Raw genomic sequence first — 27,137 nt, 5'->3', positions numbered from 1 at the left:
ATTAAAGACACAAGGCAAAGAATTTTAGCAATGTAAGATAGGAAACATGAATTTTGACCAAATGAGGAAGGACATTGCAAGGAAATGCAAACTGGAAATAAGAAGAGGAAAGGTGAGAAAATTGGATGAAAATTGTTTCCAATCTTTTGATTATTTCACCTTTTCAGAGTAGATACTATGAAAAGTTGGATCCACCTGATCCGGAAATAGATGAGTTGGGCTGGAAGTTGGATCAACCCAGTTTGACTAGACGGGAAAGAAAATTAAAAAAAAAAAAAAAAAAAAGAGAGAGAGAACAAAGGAGACTATGGAAAATAAGTTATTTTATTCAGTGTCCCCCGTTTAATTTACTTTGAAAATACGATTTTCAAGCATAATGAAGTTATAATAGGAATCTACTTGATTTTAGAAAGAGCTCTCATTATTAAAACTGAAATACAAAGACTTCTCCCAGCAAAAATGGAAGGCGATTTCTCTTTATATAATTAATTGCGATTTTCTGCTGTTTTATTTCTTGGGAGGCATCACTTTTTGTGATGGATGCACTTTTACATTGCGGCCTGTAGCTTTTTCAGGGACCTGGTATTACTGATCTTTCGAAGTCATGTCGCTGGTTACCACAGATAAGTTGCTTCCAACGTCAACCAATAAGATAAACCCTTTACCGTTTCTAACACCAACTTAATACGCGCAACACATCGGGTTTAACTATCTATTTAAGAGAGAGAGAGAGTGTGTATTTCATTACTATAACGAGTGTCAGTAACCTCATGAGTCCTCAATCAGTCGATTGATTCCCAAGTCCGAACGAAAGAATGAGCAGGGACCTGCCGTCGAGCTCATCCTACATCATTGGCACGGTCAGCCTTGTTCTGTCAACACAAAAAAAAACTAAAAAACCAAAAAATTGCTCTCTTGCTTATCTCAAAGTTGCTTTACAGGAGATCACCTCACACGATCCGCTAAGCTAGAACGGAAATGCTAAAACTTTAAAACCATTCGATTGCTGATACAGGGTCTCTGCACCACGTCATGAGCAAAGGCCGTGATGTACGAGACCCTCAGCAATAATGTGGAGACCCGAGTGCTGCAGGTCAGTTACTCGAACAAATGAACTCAAATCCAAGACGCAGCCTTTTTCGCCAACTCACAAACGTGTCGGACTCATGGCACAATCTCTTCACATCTTGCACGGTGAATGGAGTTTTCCGTCCCGTTTTTAGTGCACACCTAAAAAGAACGCTCTGCCAGGCTAGATCACAAGAAGATTCTGACTTGTTTTAAGCCTTACACATGCAAGGAGTCAGAGGATTCTCCCATATATCGTAGTTAGGAAATGTCTCCTCAGGCAATCCAGTCCTTGTCTGGTGGGTTACAACAACATCCTCAACAAATGTCGCCCAACCCATGTAGGGATCGCCAAAAGATTTAGACATGAGGCCCTTATCAGGTTTTATTGATTTAAGCCGGTGGCCCATGTACCTCCGTGCCCCAATTATCAATTTAGCAAAATTGCCTCCATGGGTCATCACAAAAACATCGGACTTCATGCATACCAGAAAATCAAGGGCTGCCAAACTTGTCACATGCTTTCTAAAACCATCAAGCTCCTCCTTCTTCGCCAGCTCCTCCTTTGTCACCTGTAATTTATTTTGATATAAGTGAGGGTTTCAAAGTACCAGACTTGATGCTTATACATGCTCATTATAGACTTTTGAAGCTTCTTGGTGTGCATCTCAGCATGGATAAGATATAAATATTACCAAGCAAAGAGCCCCAATGGCAATCTTAAACGAATCTTCCATGAAACGTCGGAGAGATTCAGATGTTGCCTTTTTCTATCAGAGATAAAAAGACAATTCCAAATCGAAAACACTATACTCTCATCTGATCGTCCTTGCAACTTTCATACATTTCAGTATGCATAAGATTGTACTTGCATTTTCTAGAAACAATGACATGCAAAAAGGTTTTGCTTGATAGTCCAAATAAGTGACAAAAGGAAGCAACCATCGAAGAAACTGCATAAGAAATAAATATTCTTTGATTGTTAACCCCTTGCCACTCATAGCCTATGCTCAATTTGAAGCCACAATATCATCCACTACTACTTAAGTATTCTTGGGCATACTGCAAAAGGAGGCATTTCCAGCCCTCGGGCCTCTGTCTACCTTTATAATATATGTAATAACTTAATCTGGATGTGCCAAAACCAAAATAGCAGTATTCAATAGCTAAATTGCAACTACACCAGAAGACAACAAAATAATAGAATGATAAACAGGGAATAATATTCATGCTGGAAAGAAGATTAACGTGACTCCTTGCAAGATTTAATAGAAACTAGAAAGTCAAAACGAAATACTATCTAATTTTCCTGGCTGCTCACCAGCTTAATTAGAGAATCTAAATGGTACAGTACGAACAAATAAAGGTCTCACCAGATTGGGGAACATGTTCCTCAGCGGTGCCAATCGATTCTGACCACCATACACCTGCCCAGAGGCAACATAAATTTGAGTTTCCTTGGGATAACCCATTGCTCGCAGAATCACAGCAACTTCCCCTGGCTCAAGAGGACATCGGCCTTCCTTCCTCTTCTGCAGGGCCAGCTGCCATAGATGAGAACCATTCTGCAGGCAAAAGCAACCCAACAAAGTGATGGAGTGCACGTTTCTTTTAATTTCCATTTAACATAAAGAGCCAAAACTTTTTCCCCCTAACTCACTTTATACCGCCGAGGCCATTCTTTTTTTCTGTATTCAGCCATTTTAGCTTTCTCCTCCCTTGTCCCCACAAAATCGCAAAAAGATAAACCAACCATCCCTTTCTCAAACCTAAGATGAAGCGCCCTGTTTCAAAAAACAGTCAGGTCCAAGAGGTATTAGAACACAATTAAATGATTTAACAGCCATTAGGGGATGCAGTTGCATACATGTAAGGACTCTGACTGCCAGTGCGGTTTCTCATCCTTGATGCCAGTGAATTCGACATTTCTTCAATTTCAGGTAGAAATTTCAGAGCATGGTAATTCACCCTGCACCTAAGTCTGTTGATTTCTTGGGGAACATTATCATACCTAATCAAGAAGGGATCAATGATAAGAAAGGACTTAACCTTTGCATAAGGACCTCAGGGTGAGAGAAATTCAATTTATATAAATATAAATGACTCACTTACCCAAGACGATCGACAAAAGGTTTAAGCGCCATTATCTTTTTCTCCTTGATGCGAGGTAGAACATTGTCAATGTAAAATTGTGCAGGTGCATATTTTGGAATATTCTTCACAGTCCGTCTACGAGACAAACAAATATTCAAGACATTAATGCCAGATGCAACTCAAAGTAAACCATCAACCATGTCATAATACTTGCAAATTGAACACAAGTTGAAAAACACAGCTTTTCATTGGTATTGCCAGAAACAGGCCACAGATATGCTCTATTTAACTCAATGATTCACAACTTTCCATAAGACGGCTTTTCATTGTTTTGGTTTATAAAGTAATGTGTTCTCCAAAGGATAAATCAATCAGTGTCCAACATGCTTGATATGGCCATCAATAATTTTCATCTCATTACCAATACATTCTATCTAGTACTATTCATTACATCAAAATATATGGTCTCAGAAACCATCAGCCAGAGGAAAACCAAAATGATATAGCACTTACTTCTTCCTCATAAACTGATATCCAAATTAAGGAAGGACATGCTGATGGACTACCACTCTATTCACATCATAAACTATGCTAATCAAGTACTTAACAACTGTAAGACTAAATAAAAAGAGTCAGCACATGCATTCATAGCAGTATAAAATACTACACAGCCACATTTTTATTGACTTGCTTAGCAAACTGGGGAAAAAAACCAAAGGCATAATTTTCAGAATCTATGATCAGTCAACTGCCAACTTTGCAACAAAAGCAACCTTTTTTACAATGAAATCTAGAAACAACCACAAAGTAGTCTCCCTATGTGCAATGTGTATGTCCTTGCGTCCATGTCCTGTAGACAAAAAGCAACCAACATGCACCTTCACATACAATTTTTATCACCTATATACGATATGCTTTCTTCACCAAGACAATATCAGCTAGGCATTTCGTTCTTTTGACCCCTAAAAGTCTACTTGATATTTAGCAAAGCCTATTTCTTGGCAATACTTCTTTGAATTAGTGAAAAGCAAGTTGTAATTGGCAGGAATGATTTGGAAGCAGCAAAACATAGTCTCATCAGACCTGATGCTTGTAAACAGCTCTGACTTATCAGTAAACCACTCAGGGATATCGCGCACAATCCGAACATCATCTTTCAGATAATCAATGAAATGATCCACATCAAAAATATCCTCAAATTTCCTGCATGGATACAGGAAGATCAATTGAAAAGCATGCAAGAAGCTCCAAGATACCAATTAAAAGCAAATAAAAGTTCCTCCATAACTTCATCTTCTTTGTTGTCATTCAAATTTCTTCACAAGATGTCATCCTATCTAACAATATGCAATTGACTAATGATGTAACTGGTCAATGATGCATGACTAAGAAAATATACGGATAACTCTACATTGGGGGAGTCAAACCATGTCCACTGATCAACTATCTGAAGCTTTATCTGGAAAAGATTTCCTAGTAGAGCCAAAGCCTGGAGGCAGGCCAATAACATACAGTAACTTAGATTAACTAGATGACTAGAGAAATGCTATTGTGTAGAAACAATTTCGAAAGTCGGTTGGAGACAATGCATAGAATAATTCAATGACTTCCCCTAAATGATGAGCTCCATGTCGTATCAGAAAAGCCTAAACCAAACCTTGTCATGCAGCAAAGTTGTTGCAGTTTAGTTTAATAAGAAGAACAGGAAAAGGTGAAAGAGGAGAAGATATGAGTGCATAGTCCAGACATCTTACGTTTGATCTTTCCAGATCTGATCCTGCTTTAATACTGGTAAAATAAGAGTAGCATTCAAAATTTTAGCAACAGCAACAGCATTGCATATCTGCATATAGAAATATGAGTAAATTCGCATTAAGTCAGATCTAGATCAAGAGATTAAATTAACATCCAGTATATCCTTGATGAGCAATGATAAACAGCACATCAAACAAATGTAATCTTTTTCCTAGTGAATATTTGTCTAAACAATGCGAATTCTCAATGCTGAATGCTATGCCAACAAGCACTGAATAGTAGGTCAAAACTCAATGGGAACTGTGGCAATCAAGAAGCCCAAAACGTCTATTCAACTTTTCCACAAAGTACAGGGGCACCATTTATAGATTCTTTCTGCATAGATTCTTATGCCTTGTGCTTTACAATAGGCATTTGTGACAAAAGGATCCCCAATAGAAGAAGGAAACAACTAAGGAGGATTATGAGTGTCCTAGTAGTATTAACATGTAAAGCAAGAAATCCAAATTTATCTGGGTCGATATCAACATAATACTGCAAACATTTGAAAATCTATGAAAGAACGGTCCATCAAAGCATCTATTCAAAGCTTAAGGAAAAGCATAAGGAAAAGTATGAAGTATTTAAAGTGTCTTAATAACGACTTGGCCTTTCCTTCTACACAAAATAGATCAAACCCATGAGGGTGACAATATGCTGGCGTCACCTGAATCTATTTTCAGTTTTCCTTAACAGGAAAAGTAGAACAAGTGAGTGGTAACTACCAATCGGTCATCTTATTGTTCCATGTGCAAGTTCCACTCCTCTAAAATGATTCTACTTTGAAATTCAAAACAAGAGATAAAGTATATAAAGCTGAAATATCTTCTAAGCAGATCCTAAGCATACTGAACCTCAGAGACCACTAAATTTCACTTAGGAGGCGATTCCTTCAAATGAGAGCTTCACAACCGTCACCAACTTTGTGGAGCAAAAACTTGGTTTATGCACTCAACTAGCAAATATGCCAAAACCTAAAACCTTGTTCAGACCTAAATAATGCAAAGTACAATGAACATAAGGATTTACTACAATTGCATATCAGCAAAAACATTCACAAGCAAAGAGCCATGAATCTATTTTCCTGAGTGAAAAGTATTGCCTGAAACATACACTTGGTGCAGAGGCATGGATAATTATGGAAAATATGCCAACAAGCTGAGTTATCTCAGTCAGATTAAGAAATTGATGGAGAAAAAATATACCGCGATTCTTTGTTGATTTAAACCACCCTCGGCATGGATGAATATGTAGCCATTTGTTTCATTCTCAGAAGGAACATCTGCACAGAATATAAAAGGAAAGAATTCTGCATCACTTTATGATGCTAAAAAGTGCTGGAATATTTTTAAATGGCACGATCATTCCATTCACACACAGAATTAAACTTAAAAGCTTTCAAGACAATTATCACTTTGTAAGTGTAGCTTCTGTCCACGGCAATTGTATGAAACATTCTTCATCACCTACCTACAAGGTGCATCTAATGACCTAATGACATCGCTATAACTGGATGTTCTTATACATCATAGCTGGCTCTTGGGAAGGAACTTCCCCATAAGTCAGTTAGAGATCTCAAAACTGTGAAGGAGAGAAATAACATCCCGCACAAACATGACAAAGCAAAACAGATGAGTTTTCAGATGCAAAAAAGGCAATCAAGCTGATCTTTCCAGATCAGGAACCATCTAAACGGCCACAGAGGGAGTATTGTTTTTCCAGATATCCCTAATTAATAGACATCCATGCTTACTAACATTTGTTTCGAGAATAGCTAAACCAGTTTCTTTAATTCTTTTTAAACTACAACTTTTGTCAATTTTTCTTTGGTTATAGACATGAAAAGACAAATGAGTAATAATGACATAAATTCATATACAAAGAGTGATGAAGCATCGATAAAAGCCTAGGCTTAGTAGGCTACATACCCGATATTCCATCATCGCGACGCTCAGCACAGGGCTTCCACGATGTGGTTGCAGAGGATGGATTTTCCCAAAGCGAAGGAGACTCCTTGACCTAACACGAGAAAGCAGATTATTTAGCAACAGCCATTGTCACAGCACATAGAGCCAGCGGAAGTGGAGAAAGCTCAAACAAGATCCTCCAACAACTTACATGAGGGCAACGAAGAACAATGCCATCTTTCCGGCACAGGTATGGGGCATTCTGCGAGGTGTTAAAGGAGGAAATTAGTACAGTGTTGGTATAAGAATCATCTACGACTGCAGCTGACAACTACATGCGGCCTTCAATTCTGGAAGTACGCATTGACTTAGACAGATGTTATAAACAAACTACCATGAAGAACCACAGTGTGATCTCATACACCTGAGGCCTCGAGAAATCTTTCGGTTAGGACTTACATTGCCAATCTACAGAAGTGCACATGAACAAGGTATTTCAACTAAAAAGACTTATTGCAAAAATGAAGCCCGGACGCCAAAGCCACCCAAAACCTAGGCGCAGAGTCACAGCTCTTCCGTATTCTTCGCAATGTAAAGACACAAGAGCAACATTCAGCAGCATTATCCAGTTCTTCAGAAAGATCGGTTCATTTCACGACCTCCGATCGCGATCGGCCACCAAATCCAGCGTTTGCTTACATGAGCACTAGCGACTCAGCAGTTTAAGAGGTAGCGAAGGCGATGAAATCCACTCACCAGGCGATGCACGATGGAGAAGATCGAGATCAGCCCGACGAGGGCGACGAGGAGGAGCAGGAAGATCGAGATCCTGGAGCCGTGCGGGGGAACCCTAGGGTCGTCGGAGAAGTGCGGCGGGCAGAGGGAGTGGGGGAGGTGCGACAAGAGCGGGCGGTCGCGGTCGCGGTCCCGGGAGGAATGGCGGCCGCCGCCGCCGCCGTCGTCGTCGTCGTCGACGAGGGGGCGGGAGTCGGGGACGAGCGGGGAGGAGTCGCCGCCGTCGCGCTTCATCGGGGAGGAGACGGCACGGCTGCCGAGGGAGCTCGAGTGCCGGAGCTCCGCCATGTGGCGCTTCGGGCTGAAGGACATCTTCGGCGGTTGGCGTGCGGCCGATCGGCGATGTGATCGGGGGGGGGCGGTTTTGTCGGGAGTTGGAGGAGCGAGGCTTGTGCAGAGTCCACGTGACGAGTGAGAGAGAGAGAGACTAAAAGCGCAATTTAGCGGGTCCAGCTCTTGTCGATTTGCGCCCCGAAAGGCGAAATTGTAAGCGGGACGAAAGAAGGAAAAAAAAGGTCTTGTGAAAAATAATTTTGATTTGCACTTTTTGGGCCTGTTTGTCAATGTTCTTTGTTTCCATTTATGAATAAAATTTCTGTCTTTTTTTGTTTTGGGGAATAAAAAAAAAAACAAAAACGCGTTTATTTGCGTTTTTGTTCCAAATCTATTTTTTTTTTTTCTCGAACACATTTGAAATAGAAACGAGAAACAAAAAAACATGTTTTTTATTTTTCTTCTCTTTTTTTCTTTTTTTTTTTTTCTTTGGCCGGTCGCCGACTTCGGCCATGGCCGGCGATCAATCGTCAAAGTCCCCGACGAGGCCAAACGTCGCCGGCCTGGCGAGGCTCGGCCTTGCCTTAGCCGGGCAAGCTCGGGCTTGCCCAGATCCGGCGAGCTGAGCTCGCCTAGCCACCGGCAAGGCTCACCGGCTTGAGAAGAAAAAAAGAAAAAAAAGAGAAAAAAAGAAAAATAAAATAAAAATATTTAAAAATTAAAAGAACACTAATTTATCAAACGTGTTTGTTCATTTTTTATTCCCAAAACAAGTTTAACAAACGCGTTTTTTTTATTCAAAAATTATTCTCGGAATAGAAACACTTTTTTTTTTCTATTTCTCGTTCCCTAGAACAATTTTTAAATAGAAATGTTATCAAACACGCCCTTATTGATCATGGTTAAGTAGAAATGTCAAATGATAGGGTTGAGTCGGGTCCGAAAAGCGGTCCCTCATTTTCATGTAATATAATTTCGACAACCTAGACCCAATTTGACCCCGGCTTACTTATATTAGTAAAACTCTTTCATACTTAACTCTAACTAAGAAAATAAATACCAACTCATTTAACCAATAAGCTCTTTCATGTTATGTGTTACTTGGATAAAATTTCATATCTGATTAAAAAAAGTAAAATAACAAAATATGAATATGTAAGTGAATAAAACGAAAAATGTAAAAACAAAAAAAAAAAAATCAAAGAGACTAGAGGTGATTATAGTATTTTATTATATTACATTTTAATTAAAAATTGATTTTTAATTATTTTATTATCCCCTTTAGTTTTTTTATCTTCTTAATTGCTCAACCACCAGCCATAGTGAAAGTAGACGATTGGCTACAGGCGAGCCGCCTCAAGCGAGGCTCCACTTGGCCAAAGGTTGGCGATGGTTCAACCTCACTAAATTGGTAAGCTCATGAAGGGAGAGGAAAAAGAAAGGGAGAATTAGATTAAAAGAAAAGAAAAAAATGACATGTTTGTAATTAACTTAAAATTTATCAGGTAACCATTTAGCCTGAGACCTATTTACTACGTGGGTTGAAAGCGAGTCTATCTCAAACCTACTTAGACCGATTCGCTTTAGCATTTTACAATCTATTTTTGACATATATTTCCCCCTCTGAGGTGACCCATTTATAACCCAATACAATAAATATGAGATAGAATATGGGCCTTTGACCCATTTTGACAGTTCCATGCTTAACATAAGAAAAAAATACTTTGACGAAAATATATTTCCTTTATTTAGATGTTTAACAAATACCCCAAAACGCCAGATACATAAATTATTACAATAAAAAAAAAAAGAGAGTTTGAGGATAATGAAATTACAGCCTGCATGCGCGTTGGTGTCTGCTGAGTTAACTTTCGATCTAAAATACAAAAAAGAGAAATGAGAAATCACATGTGGAAGGGGCAGGGGGGGTCTGGTCAATGCATGGCCCTAGCAGTTGACAAGGGATCGTCATCCCCCGTTTTTTTTTTTTTGGTCGAAACTACCAATATATTAGATTAAATAGGAACACAAGCAGATGCTAAAGCATCACTAAATACAATATCCTGCAAAATGAAGGGAGGGAATATATTCCAGTTGCGGGCCGGGCCTTGATCATCATCCCCCGTTAAGCTTTGGCAAACCCACGTTAAAGTTTTTCTTGTAATGGGAATACCTACATCCACCGCAAAAATGCAATTTTAAGAAATTCACTAAGAAGAATGAAAAATGCGAGCGAAAACATTTAAAATTTTAATATCAATTTTGATATCTAACTATGTACTACATTTTCAGTATGCTGTAAAATTGATTACACACAACAATTACTTGATAGACAGATATAATTTAAAATAACTAAATCCATATGCATAGTAAATTTAACTCAGCTCCACATCATAGCATTTTTTTTAAAAATATTTTCATATATAAATTTGAACATGTCAGAGTATGAAAGGAAAATATTTCGCAAAAAATAAAAACCCATGCAAAGCATGGATAATAACGAGTTAGCTCAATTTTCTTTCGTTGACATTTGGAACTCGATTTTGACGAAAGTTTGAACATTGAGCACTCAATTAATCAATAAACACGGGGGCCTTGGTGCCAAACTTATCATTATAAAGATCTAGTGCTATGTAATACCTTGCCTCAAGTCAAGCTTGAACTTCGAGTCTTTACGATGAGAGATGAAATTCCATCAATTAACCCATCGCAAATTTTTTTTTTCTATTTGTTGGAAATTTGTCGTCGCAGTGTCAATTGAAAAGATCTACATAAATTGATTTAGCTCGATTGAGAGAGCCATTACTTAATGCTCTTCCTACGTTGCCTCCCATGAAAAGCATCGGCTTTAACCTTGACTCCGAGTAAGCATACTAAATTCAAAATAAAGAAATAACATTGATATACTAAGTGATACATCATATAATAAGTGAATGTTTATAAAATAATTGCATTCAAAAAATAAGAATCTTCACATCAATTATGAACACTAAATTTAGGCGAAATCATGAATGAAAAAAAGGGGAAAAGATCTTTACATTAAAAATTTGAATTCATAGTACAGCGTTTGATTATAATTACCATTTAAATTGTATTAGCAATCAAATACTATTGAGACTTTATTTATTTGAAAAAAAAAAAAAATAGATGATGACTTGGAATTTTTTAATCAATTTTTGTGTATCATTTACAAAAGTGAAATGATGAAAAATATTTTCATTATCCACGAAAATATTTAAATATAAATTTTTATCAATAATGAAAATATATTTCATTAATTAATTATTTCAAATATAGGTCAGTTCTTAAAAAAAATATTTGTTTTAATAGATCCTAAGGGCTGTCAAATCGGTACCAATGAATCGGTACCAATGATTGTACTGGACGACACGCCACTAAACCGGTTGTGCTAGCTAGAACTAGAAAAGGGAAACCGATTTCGAACCGCGAATCCGGCCGCTTCGCCCTGCATGGCTGCACCTTATTTCGTTTAAGAACAAAAATTTTTTTTTTTGTTCTTTTGTTCCTAGGAATAAAAAAGAAACAAACAAGAAACACAAATTTTGTGTTTCTTGTTTTGAACACAAATCGAAACACTTTTTTTTTTTCTTTTTTTCTCTTATTTTTTGTTCTTCTTTCTTTTGGCCGGTCGCCCGGCCTCATGGCCATGGCGACCGGCCGACGAGGGCGGGCGGCGGCCTCGCCCGGCCAGGCCGAGGCTCCGTAAGCCGGGCGAGGTCGGCCTCGCGCCGGCCCGGGGCGAGCTCGATCTCGCCCGGATCCGGCGAGGCCGAGCTCGCCCGGCGGCCGGCGAGCCTCGGCCTCGCAGCGGCGGTGGCCGGCGAGGCCGCGCCTCGCCGGATCAAGGCGAGGCCGACCTCGCGCCGGCTTGGGCGAGCTCGATCTCGCCCGAGATCCTAGGCCTCGAGCTCGCCCGGCCAGGCGAGGCCGCGCCCGCCCGCCCTGGGCGAGCTCGGCCCTCACGGCGACCAGAGCCAAAAGAAAAAAAAAATGAAAAAGAAAAAAAAGAAAAAAGGAAAAATAAGAAAAAAATAGAAAAATAAAAGAAATAAAAAAATATCCAAATTTACCAAAACGTGTTTCGTTTATTTTTATTAGAACAAGTTTACCAAACGCGTATTTTGTTCAAAATTGTTAGAACAAATACTTTTTTCATTTACGTTCCTGTAACAATTTTTAAAAAAAAACACAACCAAACGCGCCTTTCCAGATCGAACCGTTCGGACCGTCCGGTCCGGCTTTACAGGGCGGTGCTGTCGGGACAAAACGACCGGTTCGGACTTCCAGAAGACACCCCAAAACCCCCCTCCCCCGCAACGGCGAACGGCGACGAGGGTTTAAGCGCTTCGAAAAATGGCCGCCCGCTGAAAAGAACTCCCTTCCGCCGTCGCCGCCGCCGCCGTCGCCGTCGACGTCGATTCTCCCGCCCTGCGCCGCGCGCGCGCGATGGACGGCGTGCGGGTGCGGCTGTGGTTCGACGACCGCCGCGTCCTGAGCAAGCCGCAGAGGAAGGAAGGGCTGAATCGGAGCTGGGTCCTGCTGCAGCCGCACCACAGCACAATCGCGGACCTCGCCGCCCATGTCGTTAACGCATTCGACCTCTGGGACTCCTGCCCTAACGGCCTCGTCCTGTCGGTGCGGTTCTTGGGTTTTTTTTTTTTCTCGATCTCCGCCGCGTGCATTCTGTCGTACAGTGATTCTTGATCGACTGTGTTTGCTTAATTGCGTTTTGTGCTTGTCGACGAGGTTCAAGATTCGAGTTTTTGTTCGTCTTTTCGCTGCGAGATTGCGAGTAATGAAGAAAAAAGAGTCCCTTTTTTTTTTCCCTTTGTTAATGCCAATTGAAGGAATGTGATTGGGTGTTTAGGAGGAAGATTTGAGTTCCTCATTGCACTGGTTGTGATGATTCATTGCTCACTGACTATTGCCATTGTGCGGCATTACTGTATTTCCTAAAATTTCCTGACATGTCGTCTGATTCGTTTTAGATGGATGGTTATGTTCTACCGCCCTTCGAGTCAACTTCTATACTCCAGGACAAGGACATTGTTGGGTTAGTAAATGATACGCCTCCGCTTGATACCAAATTTTCTCAATCATTCTGAGGAAGAGCTGGTTAACTCCGTGTTTCTTTGCTGCAGAGTGAAAAAGAAACAGGGTACTTCAAGAGACACCATTAAGCCGCGTGACGTGGAGGATGCCTTGGAAGAGATAGAGTTTGTAGAGAAGCAGCCTGTGCAGACAGGTTTAAAGCTGCTCGCGAATGAAGAGTTTGAGAAGGAGGCTGGGGGTTATGAAAGTGAATCTGAAGAAGATGAACATGGACAGTCACATGGTAGTTTGAATGAGGAAGATATGTCCAATAATAATGTGGTCTCCAAGAAGAGGAAGGCGTCAAAAAAGCTCGGGGGCTCAAAGTATGTTTTAAATCCCATGTACTGGAATCCTTTTGAAAAATGTGTACTTTATGTCATATAATTTTTTTCTGCATCCAGTAAAGGTACAGACTTTTAATACCAAGTAATGAGTATTTTGTGGTGCATTTGTGCAATGAAGGGTAGGATTTACTAAGAAGTATCCATCATTGTAGTAAGTGGCTATTGAATTAACGCAGGTTGAATGGTATCATTATCTAGTTACAATACACTTCCCTAGGAAAAAAAAAACGAGAGAGAGAAAACTTGCGTCCCCCCTTAATCAGAAGCCATTACTTACATGGAATGGAAAAGCTCTGAAGGTTGAATTTTTCCCCTCTTAAATTTTGGTTGGAGGTGCCTGTTAACTTGGCAGTCAGGATTAGATGGTTGCATTCTAACCTACCTTCCAAGTTACAAAGCCCTTCAAAGCTTTATGTGTATAATTGCACATGTCTGATCATCTGCAAGTACTGCTATAAAATAAGCCTCATGCTTTTGGGATGCTGTTTTATTGTATGATCATGGGCTGACATTCACTAGAATCTGGCACAAGGTTGGGAAATTTGTACAGCCTATTCAATGTCTGAAAACTTTAATTAGTTCTTCCTTTTTCAGTAGGCATCTTGTGAATGCATAGCTTTCTTCCTTTCTGCTGCAAGCGCTGATAAAAGAAAATATCAGTGGCTAGTGTTAAGGTGAAAATCTCCACCAACCGCATAGCTAGTGACCGCATTTGTTACAGCATGATTAGAGAATACCTGCAAGGATAAATACACCTGCAATTATTCATCATTTTATCTTTCTTTTTTGAGTATTTGTCATTCTTAATATTCTATTTCATGTGGATTTTAGTATATCTAGTGACATGTGGAACTTGAGTTCTTCATCCTCCTCGCTTCTGTGGGATTCCTGTTCATATAGTGCATTTGGGATCGTAGGATCACTTGTTGGGTATTCAACTGTTGTTTTGTTGCATTTTACAGAAGGAAGAAAAGTAAATTGTCCGGTGTGGAGTGCCCAAAAGTCCCTGGTAGTGTCATAGATGATACTCCTGTCGAGAAGGAAATACTGCAAAATGATGGAGCCACCATTGATGACAGCAAGTCCTCCTCTGGACAGGCTACACCAGACAAGTCGATAACCCATGAAGATGAAGTAACAATTACTCCATCTGCTAAAAGGTGAGTATTGTTAGCTGACCTTTATCTTTTATGCATGCTTGCAGAGGTAGCATGCGGAGCTGTTTCCATTAAAAGGAGGCTGTTGCTTATTTAGAAGTTATCTCAAGCTCATCTTCTTGCTGATGAAATGCACTGTGTTCTCTTTCCCTGTGTTGCAGTCAGCAACAGGAAAATGATGGAGGAAGTGAAGGCGCAACTGATACACCTTCTAAACCAAAGGTAAGTGATTATTTCTTTGATTCAGCTTTTCTCAATTATATATTTAAACATATTGTGTCATTATATAGTCCACTATCTTAACTTATCTGCATCAGTAACTCAACTATTGGATGCCATCACATCATGCTTTTGGTTGAAGTGATCTTTATGTTCCTTTCATAAGTTTCATGCTGTACTCATAGCTGAACCCTTGGTTACCTGCCTAATAAAGCACTTCAACTTGAGTGGAACATAGATATGGATGTATTGAATGCCAAAAGTTCTGTATAGCTGATGTTAGGACGAACTTTTATGGTGGGTGTGGTCCTATTATAGCCTGTTTACAGTAATTTGATGCAATTTCTGAGAGGAAGGCTATCGCAAGATGGTAGGCAATGAAGGCATCACAAATTCCGCGTGCTTTGTCTTGGATGATAAGTAGATGCTACATAGTTGGTTCTCATCCTCCAGAGACTACGAGTATAATAGGAGCATCTGTCGTATGATGGTAGGATATTGAAATTTGACCATTGCCTTGAGAGTTGAGATTATCAATCGATCATCTGTATTTGTTGATATGATGCATGAGAGCTGTGGTAAGCAGCTACATCCTTGATGTCAAGATTTTAAAGATTTTATCCTGTCAAAACTTTCATTGGTTGCAAATATGATTTTGCTCATATTCCCAATAAGTCATTATGTTGCGATGGTTTTGCCTTTTGCAAGTTACCAAGTCGAAGTGCTCGCCGTAAAAAAGCGAAGCGAAGGTGGCTTAGGGAAATGCGCCAAATTGGACAGAAAGAGGTAATGTGATGTTGCAAGGCTTTGTAATTTGTTTTGGTTGTGTTCAATCGTCGGAACTGATTAAACCTTCATGCCCCATAGCTTGCTTATGCTCTAAACTGTGAAGCTTAGACTAGGGGCCTTGTGCCAATGTCCCTCTGTAATTGCTTTTGGTGTCTAAATCCCTTCCGCTCCTTTCCCTGGCCATTTCTTTTGAAGATTGCATTCATTTTGCAGGTGGAAAAAATGAATATCGGCAGCTGCCTAATAAAAAGCAATCACTTGGAAAAAAATATCGGCAGCTGCCTGATAAAAGGAGAGTGAGTTCTCTAAAGAACATGAACAGCAGCATCAAAGTCAAACCTTCACCCAAGAACACCAGCCACTAAATCACGTTTATGAAAATAATACAAATGAGGACATAGTTCCTGTGGTAATTAGGCCTGGGCATATTCGCTTTGAGCCTCTGGAAGAAGGTATAGGTCAACAGCCATAACCATATACTTGTTTATTTGTTGAGGAATATGTTCGATTTCCATGCTGATTTATAAACCTCTGCAGATGTAGATCAGGATGTTCAGAAAAGTCAAGTTTCACTGGTAAGCATCTGCTTATCGTTCTTGCGTTACATTAATTTTTGTTCAGTTTTAGCAGTCTTTTGTTGATAAACGGTAGTATATGAATTGTTTTTGGAGGGAGGCAAATGTGTTAGATATGTTTTTTATTTGAAGCGCAATGCTGTCTGCTTACATTTTTTGGAGCAGTTAGACAAGGCTGTTTGCGATTCATATCTTCATGTGCAAAGACATTGGTCATACCTATTGTTGTCAAAAGCTTCGCTATTTACCATTTTTGTTTTATTAATAAGCTCTATGGTTCAAACTTTCTCAACAATGATGGATAGCCCATTTACTTGTGTTGTTTCATCCTTTCCTTTCTCATTTGGGGCAACCAATGGTTTTATGATTTACCAATATATAATGCAAGTATTCATTATGTTACTCATTGCCTAAAAAATCTATGGAGCGTGATACACAAATTCTTGTGAATGTCTGATTATATTTACCGAACAAGAGATGTACAAACACATGCTTGATTCTTTGTCCTATGGAATGTTTCTTGAATCTAGTTTTGGGATTGTCTTGATAATTGAGCTTTAGGATATGCACATATTTTGATTGCTGGCTGCATTGAGCTTGATCTACAGCTTTTGATGTTCATTTACACCTGTGTATTTTTTTGGCTTTTACTTTACATCCCTCGCCTTTTTCCTGCACTCATCAATGCAAGTATTATTGTTTCATGATAGTTGCAGACTTTTGAATGGAATGGGATCACAAGCAAGAAGAAAGGACAAAAATGGGGCAAAGAGAAAGCAGGATCCTGGCAGTGGACCGATAATAAAAATCTCAACCAAGAATCTTCCCTAGTGACAAATGTTGTAGCAGAGTCGCCTTTAACTGATCTTGGGGACTTTGATAAACTGCCACCTTATGGGTTGTCGCCTCAGGTTTATATATTTGTTCGATTTTTGCTTTGTATGAATGCCAAGATCACGCAGTATGTGTGAAAGATGTGTGGTGGTTTTAATAGCTATTAGATATTCTGGAAGTGTCGGACCCCAAAAAAGATTAAAAAAGAAGAAGATATTGTGCAAGTGTTAATATATCTTTCCAAGCTTCAGTTTACTAGTTGAGATTTTCTTGTGTTCCCTACTGTCTCAACGTCACTGTGGAAGTTCCTGCTGTTTCATCATGATGTTGTTAGGAAAAGTTATATGTCATTCTATATTGCAGGAAGGTGATATCGTGGCATATCGTGTAATTGAGCTATCATCCTCCTGGTGCCCTGAACTTACTTCATTCAGGGTAAAACTTCTGATTTCTCTATTGAAGTTTATTTTAACATGAAACGTGGGGTCTTGAACACGGGTTGAGTCCATACATATTTCTTCTGTCTCATTGGTTCTGCAGGTTGGGAAAATATCATCATACCATCAGCGATCTAATAAAATCTTGTTAGTCCCTGTGGGAGAATATGCACTTGACTTGGAGAATATAGACAAGTCCCTGTATAAAGAGGATGGCTCCCTGGAGGTACTGAAAGTGGCAGCTCCCCTATATCATGTATAAAGTTACCAAACTGGTGAAATTGCTTCCAAGTTGATGGACTAAATCATTTTTATAGCTTGTTTGGCTAAGCAATTATCTTTATAGCCTGTGATGAGTTTTGTTTGGCAAATTTTTAGTTGTCCAAACAATCTATTTCCATTATAGTTATAGAAAGACCAGTATTTTCAGCTTTGCAATATGAATCTCTTATGTTCAGTGTCTCACCATTGAATAATGTTTCTGATGATGCGTTGGAGCGTTCAACTGACATATTCCTCAACTTTTGTACTATTGTACTTAATACGGCATGATGAGAGAAGTCCTGTGCAGGTTGATTTTTCATCACTTATTGATGTCCGAATTGTCAAGTATGGAAAATCGAATTCCGTAGAACAAGGCACTGGTGCTGGAGGAGTGGAAGTCGCTGCAGGAGATCAAAATGCCAAATCAAATGGTTCAACTGACAATATTGGTGAAGCAACGCCTGGTCCCACAAAAGGTATATATTCTCTCCATTCTGTTGATATAATTCCTTTAAAACTCACACATCTCCATATTCTTATGTGTTTATTATATTGGCTTTTTAGCAAATGGAAAGGCAGATGTGTGGGAAGAAATCAGCGAGGCTTTGAGTGCAAAGAAGGCACAGTTGTCTCAGCAAGATAATTGGACGATGAAACAGAGTTCAGGCAGAAGTTCCTGGTCATTCAGGGCCTTGAGAGGAAGTGCTTTAGGTCCAACAATGGCCCTTTTGAGAGCTCAAAATGGAGTGTGAACCATCAATTTCCCCCTTACCAGTTTCCGTCAATTTTCACGAATTATCGAAATCGCTGCATGTGACGTCAAGCTTTAGCGTGCCATTGCGAGTCCAGTTTTGTGTGCAAGGGCTCGCTAATCTTTATCGGGGTAATGCTATTAGCAGTGTAAAAGATTGACTGGTGTCAGGAAAATCCTTTCAATCTGCTTCGGGGTGTGACCTTTTGTAATTTATGGTAGTTTTGGAATTCTGTATATAAGCACAATGCTGTAGTTTTGAACTGGCAAAATGTCTTCTTGACCTCTACATTGGGTCATGTTTGGTTTATACTCAGTAATGATCATTTCCAAGTGTCCTCTAGTTTGCTTTCTGCAGCACTTGTTTTAGGGGACAAATTGGATGCATGACTCCGTTGTGTGTGTGTTTTCCCCCAATCTTTCTCTCGTGTTTCAACGTGCGGGAACACGAAAACATGTCCTATCTCGTTCCATCTGCCATTCCCTCTCTTTATACCAACCCAAGTGTCATTAGAGATTAGAATGATGAGTGTCGTTTGATTGGAGTTTCGCTGAGTTGTCTTCACAATTAAATGTCGAATCGCCGCGGCTTTTCTCATGTCTTATTTAAGGCCCTTCGCCATGATGTCATTCGGTTTGGTCATTTAAGCGGAGAAGAGTCTCTAAACCCTACGTTTCAGCCTCTTCTTCTTACTTAGAAATGGGAATGAGCTAGTTCGTCCTTCTCTCTTTTATCTTCGGGGACATCGGACTTGCCTGTTGTCCTGTGTCCTGAGCTTGGACCCTTTTGCCTCCCTCGCGTTCCTCTGAATTGATCGGACTTGGGCTGGTTCCATGGGACATGACTCAGACAATGCTAATTGATTGACACGAATTTGCAGTCGTTCGAGAAAAGGAAAGATCCAATAGTGTCCCTTGCTCAAACCTATCCTTCAAGTTAGCCATCTCGAAACTTGACATTATTACTAAAACTCAGTATGCGCTCGTGATATCGCTTTCAATATCATTTGTCATGGCCCAACGCTCGGAGGTCACTACTGTGCGATGCTTTAGGCTCCACTCAACTCGCTTGCTTGAGTATCGAAACTCAACCTTGCTCGCTCACTCGGATTTTAAAGAGAATCTAGAGAGAGGGCGTTTGTAACGCACGAGGCAAATGAAGAGGAAGGAGCCCCTTTGTAGACACTAGGATCTTTATTTTCTATGTATTTTAATATTGACTTTGATGATGGTATAAATCTACATACATTGTTTCATAAACACTAGAACTTGCTTAAGTTTTACAAAGTTTTTGAACTATATATGTATAATATATATTATAATTCCGCAAGGTAATATTTGCATGCTTTAAAATTTTAAAAAATAATTTAAAGAAAGTGAAGTTGCACCAAACAAACAAACTTTCCATTTGCCGAATGTTTAATTTGTAAAATTCCCTAAGACATTGAATTTTGCTGACTAGTGTCCCAGGACACTTATGAAGCAATTATTTAAGGAAACTTTACAATTTTCAATGGAACTAATTATCCTCGTATTATGTGTAATCATTACCTCGAAAAATGAATTATTCTAAACAAAGTTACTGTACAAATATCTCGAAAGCACTCAATAACAAAAATTGTACATAACACATGTCTCAACCTCCAACTATGTTATTCATTCAAAAGAAGAGAATTTGGACACCTGTTATCCCTATCTCTTCTTCAAAACAACATAAAAATCATCAAATGGAATCACCTACAAGTGTATTCTTTCCCTTTAATCCCCAATGCAAAAATGTCCACGTCGGTACAATTCCAACGGCGGAAACCAAGTTTGATGCCCCAATGAATCCTTAATGCATTTTGCAATTTGCAAATCTTATTTTGGAAGCAATTAGTTTTTATTTATTTATTTTAAATACATGCTTTAAAAAAATGTTTATATTCCCTTTAGCCTACTTTTCGAGTGTCTTGAGAGCATTTTTTTTTTTTCTTTTGGTGAAAGTAAGAAAAATGTCTTGAGAGCATTTATCGACAAAAACCCAAAGAAAAGATGCTCTCCAAAAATGTCGGACAAAAGATATGAAAATTTAACGAATTGAAAACAAGGCTGCAACGCGCCAGCACAAAGAAATGAAAAGAAAAAGAAAAATAAGGTTATGTTTTCTCTTTATCCCTAATTTAGCACGTTGCACGTATGGACTTCATTCGATTTTCACTTTAAAAACCGAAGCCCACCTATTCAATCCTCATCAACCGCTGCGCAAGTTGCTCCGACCTAGTGCCGACAGTATAAGTCCAAGGCCGGTACTTAACCGGTTCATGAGATTTACTGTACTAGAAGTGAGTATGGTTATAGGGGAGAATTGAAGAACTAGGCCGATGAGAATTTGTCCGATTCTAGGTTTTAAGATATATAGGGTAACTTTTAAGTTCCATAAATTGAGAAATTTGTCTTGACAGGTGAGTTCAAAGTTCTTGGTAGGTGGACTTAAAATCTGTAACCTAAAACCTAAAACAAAATTTTGTGTTTTGCTTGATCTTTGTCTTCACGCAATCATGCAGTATTTCATAGTGTTCAATAATGAGTACATAATTTGAAATCACTAGTATGAATTTCCATTTTATGACTAAGACTTTTTACTTTGTCAATATTTCATATTCTTCACTTGTCTATATATAAATTGTGGTCAAAAGGTTGTAGTAGTAAGTTGTGATTATTATATGTGATAATTCATTACAATCATTCAATTAATAATAGAATGGGTAGACTTGGAACTAACCATTAAATCTGTGACATAGTAGATTTCAATTTCTAAAAAATAAAGAACCTATTCCAGAGGACAGGTCTGAATTTTAGGTAGAATCTCTACGAAATCTAGAGCCATTCACCTCTAGATTGTACCAATGGGCCTTCTCCTAGTGGATTGGTCTTGCGAGTCTTTTAAAAATTATAAATGGAGGACGAAATGGGAAAATATTTCAATTTGTGACGAAGGAAAATACGGGAGAGAGAGAGAGAGAGAGAGAGAGAGAGAGAAGTAAATTGGTGGGCCTTCATAAGCTGGATCGAAAAAGGCCCAAACAAGCCGCGAGCCCATTCCCCCCAAACGCCGCCCACATCCCCTCCTCATCTTGGGCCGCCCCGGACCCAATCCATCCGCCACTTTCTCTTTCGGACACGCTCTCCCCCTTCCTCCTCAACGGGCACCTCTCCCTCCCTTCCCCTCTCTCTCTCTAGCGGGCGCCGAGCGCACAGCCGCCGCCGCCACGCGCCGCCGCAGATAATGCGTTCCCCCTGACATGTGCCGTCGGCTGGGGGCGACCCGCCTGATATACCGCGCCCGCATTTCCAACTACGTCAAGGCCGGCCTCGTCGACCGCGCCCTCCAGGTGTTCGACGAAATGTCCCGCTCCGACTGCCGCGTCTTCTCCGCCGACTACAACCGCCTCGTCGGCGCCCTCGTCCGCCGCACCCGCTTCGACCTCGCCGACCGCTGCTACCGCCAGATGGCCCTCCGCGGCTTCTCCCTCACCTCCTTCACCTACTCCCGCCTCGTCTCCGGTCTCTGCCGGGCCCGCAACCTCGCCCTCGTCGACCGGCTCCTCCCCGACATGGACAAGCTCGGGTGCGTGCTCGACATCTGGGCCAGCAACATCTATCTGAATCTCCTGTGCGACGAGGATCGCGTGGAGCTGGCCGTGGAAGTGCTGGACAGGATGGTGGAGCTGGGCAGGGAGCCTGATGTCGTGACTTATACTATTCTCATTGATGGGTTGTGTAAAGCCGGGAGGTTCGATGCTGCGGTCGAAATGTGGCATCGTATGATTGGTCGGGGATTCGTCCCGGATAAGATCGCGTGCACAGCGCTCGTCGTTGGGCTCTGTGTTGGTGGGAAGGTTGAGTTGGCTTATGATCTTATAATTGGTGTAATGAAGGGCGGTCGAACTGAGTTTACTTGTTTGATTTATAACGCGCTAATAAGTGGGTTTTGTAAAGCCGGTAAGATTGATAAGGCGCTGGCGATTAAATCCTTTATGGGGAGGAATGGATGCAAACCCGATTTGGTTACGTATAACATCTTGTTGAATTATTGTTGCGACAAGCTTATGTTGGAGGAGGGAGAGAAGTTGATGAAGAGGATGGAGAGGGATGGATTGCGACGTGATATTTATAGTTATAATCAATTTTTGAAGGGCCTTTGTAAAGCAAAGCAGCCCGATCGTGCTTACAGGCTGATGGTGCATGAGATGCAAGTAAAAGGGTTATGTGATGTTGTGTCATATAATACACTAATGGCAGCATTCTCTGAGGATCGTCGGACTCGAAGGGCTTACAAGCTATTCGAAGAAATGTGTGGGAAGGGAATTGCACCAGATGTTGTTACATTCACGATTCTTATCAATGCTTTCCTTAGAGATGGCAGTTCTGATATTGCAAAAGAACTTCTCGACAAGATGTCAGGGATGAATATATTTCCTGATCGAATTTTGTATACTACTATTATTGATCACTTCTGTAAGTCCGGTAAAGTTACCATAGCTCAGAACATATTCAATGACATGGTGGAGAAAGGAATTTGGCCAGATGTGGTTTTGTACAATGCTATTATCAATGGACTTTGCAAGTCTACTAGAGTAAACGAAGCAATGCATGTGTATGAGCAAATGCAAGCTAGGGGATGCCATGCTGATGAAGTAACTTATAAGTTGATTATTAGTGGACTCATTCGTGAAAAGAAGCTCTCCATTGCTTGTAAAGTATGGGATGAAATGATGGAGAAAGGATTTACACTTGACAGCTCTATTTCTGAAACGCTCATCAGTGCAATCCATTCAGTAGATTCTGCAGGATAAAAGGTTCATGATAGTATGCATCCTTCTCTTCTCTATTTTCAAAATCTCCGGGGCTGTTGCATCATTATGCATTTTTGGTTTTGGTAGAGACTGTTTCAGTTGATAGACTGTTATTACTGGTATAATAATTTTATTTTCACAAATTGTAGAGTTGCTGCATGCAAAGCCCTGGAATACCTCCAAAGTTCATTAGCTATGTCTTTGTAGCTAGCCATTTGACTTTTCTATTCAGATTTTGTCAGATGACATGAAATATGCAGCCTACCAAGGTCATTCTGGGGCTAAATTATCTTTCTCAAATACTAATATTACCACTGTGTATGTCGAACAGACAATTTTCTCTTTTTAGGAGAATGGGTAATAGCTAGAATACTGGTTTCCCGGACATGCCATTTTCATCATTCTTTTTTGGCGTCTTGTAATGCTTGGGAAATGGGACCTGGTCTTTGTGCATCTAGACCACTAAACCTGAGCACAGGCCTAGCTTTGATTTATGGAGCACCTTCTATGCACTGCATGGTGCCACAGAATCTTATTTTTAATTGTCGTTTTTATTTGAATTGATTATTCTACGATCCCCTCTTTATTCCAATGTAAGATGGCTAGGGACGTGTGGTTGCCTGTCACTAAATGACGATTGTAACCGAAATTGAACTATGTGAGCATGACTTAATATGATTTTTGATCTTTTCAGGTTTAAAAGCTGCTGCATTTCCTTTTTACTTTCTTCGAAGCCTGGGCGAGGACATGAATTTGGCTAGATTTTGGTTTCCAGCCTTTTTTGTAACGATGATGTCGTTACAACATGAGATAGCCCCCAGGTTTGAGGCTTTAAGCTGTTAGTTTTCTTTAGATGCAATTTTATGAAAATAGAGCCATTCATTATAAAATATTTCACACTTTTAGTACTTATATGATTGGACTTGCTTGATTTGTCTTGTCATTTTGCATAACATTTGTCCCCAAGGGTTAAACTAATTCCTAACCTCATCATGCAGTAGATGGAACTCTTGCTACATATATGGTGAACAGCTTTACTCATGAGTTGTCTGCACCACTGACATAAGTGGCTGTTGTTCATAATAAAGTGGATTCGTGGTGGTAAGTGAATCATTAGATCTTTGCTATTTACTCTTCCAGATATCTAGATGACACTTAAAAGTTGATATACATGTGCAAGAGTGCATCATCTCTTATAATTGAACATCTTGTCAGGTGCAAAGTGAGCAGATGATGCCACTCTTAAGTGGCAAAATCCATCCCAAGAAAGTCTGGGGAGCAATATTGATTTGTCAGATGATCTACCTGAAGCATTTCTTTTGCTTACTTCCAGAGTATATGCTTTACAGCTGTGGCTTGAAAAATTGGATGCTGGCTTGTTTCAGGAAGAATTTCTTTGTTGTTCCTCCTTCAGAGACAATCTTGAGTTACTCTTGGAGGGGGAGTGGTCTGGACCAGACTTTTCAGTTGTTAATTATAACAGAAAAGGACGCTACACGAACAATTGGGGAATTACCTTGCTATTTCTCTGAAGCAGATTAGATGTTGAGTCCTTTCTGTTATCCTATTGGCATAATGTGCCTAAAGGAGTCTAGTAACTCCATGAGGCTGCCTTAGCTCTTTAGAGCATCTAGACTGGTTGTAATCGTTTGTAGGATACGGACCTGAAGCTTTCAGATGAAATAATTGGAAGACAATTTGAAGCTGATGAAAAGAAGTGGATGACTGACATGAAGCAAGCAGACCATTGAAGTTTCTGAGGACTTTCCCCTTACATGTTTAGGGAATGAAGAAAGAGGGAAGAAGGAGATGACTTATGTGCTTCTGGACATATATCGACAAGAGAAATTTTTTTGATTGACGTGCAAAGGTCTTATGAGATAGATAGATTGCATCATTTCTAAACCTTTCCCAGTTCATTAGATCCCCGAAGGAAGCCAGGGCACTTTTGATGGCTGGGCCAAGTGGAGCTCACAACTGATGTTGCAAGGAAAGTCACAAAAATCCTGAATATGCTGATGGCTGCTGGTTTCATAGGAATTGAAAGGCCGAGCTGAAGTTGCTTGAAGCTGATGACGCATAGAGTTGGAGAAAGAGACTCAGGATGCCCTCCTCAAGGGTATCTGATGAACAGGTAACGGTGCGGACATCATGCACTCTCTCTTGCATTAGCCCAAAAAAATAAAAATAAAAGTAAAGAACAGAGCATCAAATCCTTTGTACGAACCTGAAGGAGTTGATTCTTTTTGCTCGGCACCTGTCGGGATTTAGAATAGTTATTCCGAGGTAAGGAGAGCAATTTCTGGTGATCTTGCTAACTTTTTATTGCTGCCAAGGTCACATGGGACGCTCGAAGGTTTTTTATCACTGTTCTACACTTAGATCGCGCAGTATACTGCCGGTCCCTTATAGTATTTTCTTGCTCTTCCTAAACCTTTTCCTTTCTGCTGGCTGCTATTGATTTAAGTCTGCAGAACAAAAATTGGGTAAACAATACGTACTAGCCATGTCTTCGTGCTTAGCATACATGTAAAGAAACGCTGGTGTTTATGAGATGCTAGAAATCCTTTGATGATTTGAAATTTCTCTTTGCACATTTCACTCAACAGTACCAATGACGTCGGTAGTTAGTTTCTTTACCAATTCAATCCGCATTCCACAGTTAGCAGGACTTTAGTTGTGTGATATTCGTCTAGGTTATAAAGTTCCATTCTCTCTCTCTCTCTCTCTCTCAAAGGAGTGCCGGACAACTCAAGTACTAAAACTTAACACTTAACATGGATGGATATTAAATGTCAATTCCAAAAGGTATACTTAAGTATTAAAATCGGAGGAGAAACTTAAGTGCCAACGGTAAGATTTTTTGGCCAAATTGTTGAAGTGAAATTTTTCAGGGAGTATTTTTAGTGATGAGGCAATTCTTTTAAAAATAATTATCCACATGGACAGGCGAACGACACCACACAATCCGCATTGGCGTGATTAACAAATGACATCATTTTAGTGTATTGAATCAAGCACTGTCTCATGCTCGCCGTCCTTCTCACGATTAATTCTTCATGCTTGTTTGCTCTTTTCGCCGATGCTTCGTTGTCGCTTGCCGTTCGCACAGAGTCACTCGCCGATTGCTGTTGTCACTGAGGTTAAGGAGCTGGTGTAGCACCGACGCCTTGCAGCAGATCACTAGGTGGTGGCTAGCTAAGTAGCAATGACGCGACACGATGACGCGATACGATATGATACGTCGATATGTCATTTCTCAAAAATAAAGAATTTCGATATGTTAGGACGCATATATTAAATGTATATTTTTATATATACATAATAAATTATTATTTTTATAATTTGATTCAAATTCACAAATAAATAAATAATAATAAATGGTCTAGAATGAATTTACATTAAATACATTAATCCATCATTTTTAAAATCATTCATTATTTCAATTTGACAAATTCAACTCTATTATAATAATCCATAAAATTTGAAGGTAAAAAACAAGCAATTTACGCTTTGGACTCGCGTGTTAGGCGTGTTGGAAGAGAAGTTAAAAAAACTTGAGAGTGAATTGTATATCACGGAAAGCGAGAGTAAAAAAGAATGAGAATACTAATTTTTCTTATATTCCCATTTATTAATTTTATTATTATTTTTATCTTAAAAATTTATTAATTTTTTAAAAAATTGACCTTGTGTATCGAAATCACATATCGAAACTTGCATGTTAGAATTCAAACTAGAATATCGAGAAAGTTGATCAAGTATAAGATTTTCCGACACGTATTGACCGAAGGTGGAAAACGTTTATTCTTAAAACAATACTACATTGGATTTCTAGGAATTAGCATTTGAGTGTCCAATTTTCTAGAAAAGTGACACCTAA

At 39.7% G+C, this 27,137-nt stretch overlaps 3 protein-coding genes across 5 annotated transcripts; 2 read left to right on the top strand and 1 right to left on the bottom strand.

The window, feature by feature from the left end:
- Positions 1 to 720: 720 nt before the first annotated feature.
- LOC104414128 (protein PECTIC ARABINOGALACTAN SYNTHESIS-RELATED) lies at positions 721 to 8,083 on the bottom strand. The gene is made up of 11 exons (XM_010025150.3): positions 7,620 to 8,083; positions 7,075 to 7,125; positions 6,885 to 6,975; positions 6,162 to 6,238; positions 4,917 to 5,005; positions 4,246 to 4,365; positions 3,181 to 3,297; positions 2,936 to 3,079; positions 2,729 to 2,852; positions 2,442 to 2,633; positions 721 to 1,640 (listed from the first exon to the last, which is right to left on the bottom strand). The coding sequence occupies exons 1-11, from the start codon at positions 7,968 to 7,970 to the stop codon at positions 1,281 to 1,283; spliced, it is 1,716 nt and encodes a 571-aa protein (XP_010023452.2). The 5' UTR covers positions 7,971 to 8,083; the 3' UTR covers positions 721 to 1,280.
- A 4,168-nt stretch (positions 8,084 to 12,251) lies between these two features.
- Positions 12,252 to 18,767, top strand: LOC104414127 (coilin). Its single transcript, XM_010025148.3, is given in 14 exon segments — positions 12,252 to 12,587; positions 12,941 to 13,005; positions 13,094 to 13,369; positions 14,353 to 14,550; positions 14,709 to 14,769; positions 15,475 to 15,552; positions 15,769 to 15,843; positions 15,845 to 16,007; positions 16,093 to 16,130; positions 16,841 to 17,041; positions 17,328 to 17,399; positions 17,505 to 17,627; positions 17,973 to 18,141; positions 18,230 to 18,767. Coding segments are annotated over 14 exon segments (1,896 nt in total). The 5' UTR covers positions 12,252 to 12,398; the 3' UTR covers positions 18,418 to 18,767.
- A 2,846-nt stretch (positions 18,768 to 21,613) lies between these two features.
- On the top strand, positions 21,614 to 25,836 carry LOC120287612 (pentatricopeptide repeat-containing protein At1g13040, mitochondrial-like). 3 transcript variants are annotated; one of them, XM_039300594.1, is made up of 4 exons: positions 21,614 to 23,257; positions 23,949 to 24,075; positions 24,256 to 24,355; positions 24,470 to 25,836. In XM_039300594.1, the coding sequence occupies exon 1, from the start codon at positions 21,701 to 21,703 to the stop codon at positions 23,252 to 23,254; it is 1,554 nt and encodes a 517-aa protein (XP_039156528.1). In that variant the 5' UTR covers positions 21,614 to 21,700; the 3' UTR covers positions 23,255 to 23,257; positions 23,949 to 24,075; positions 24,256 to 24,355; positions 24,470 to 25,836. The 3 variants fall into 3 exon arrangements, with proteins under 3 accessions (XP_039156528.1, XP_039156526.1, XP_039156527.1); XM_039300592.1 differs by having other exon boundaries at positions 24,253 to 24,355; XM_039300593.1 differs by having other exon boundaries at positions 21,614 to 23,267; positions 24,253 to 24,355.
- Positions 25,837 to 27,137: the final 1,301 nt, after the last annotated feature.

Source organism: Eucalyptus grandis, chromosome 8 (genome assembly GCF_016545825.1).
Source record: "Eucalyptus grandis isolate ANBG69807.140 chromosome 8, ASM1654582v1, whole genome shotgun sequence".
In the NCBI taxonomy this organism is placed as follows: Eukaryota; Viridiplantae; Streptophyta; class Magnoliopsida; order Myrtales; family Myrtaceae; genus Eucalyptus; species Eucalyptus grandis.
Note: the sequence above shows the minus strand (reverse complement) of the source record. Positions and strands in the feature narration are given on the sequence as shown.

Excerpts from the sequence above, each read along its gene's own strand:
- LOC104414128 (XM_010025150.3), bottom strand. The coding sequence starts at position 7,970 with ATGTCCTTCAGCCCGAAGCGCCACATGGCGGAGCTCCGGCACTCGAGC. Across the intron at positions 6,976-7,074 it reads TTGTTCTTCGTTGCCCTCAT|GTCAAGGAGTCTCCTTCGCT; the intron begins GTAAGTTGTTGG and ends TTCTCGTGTTAG. Across the intron at positions 3,298-4,245 it reads GAGCTGTTTACAAGCATCAG|ACGGACTGTGAAGAATATTC; the intron begins GTCTGATGAGAC and ends TTTGTCTCGTAG.
- LOC120287612 (XM_039300594.1), top strand. The coding sequence starts at position 21,701 with ATGTGCCGTCGGCTGGGGGCGACCCGCCTGATATACCGCGCCCGCATT.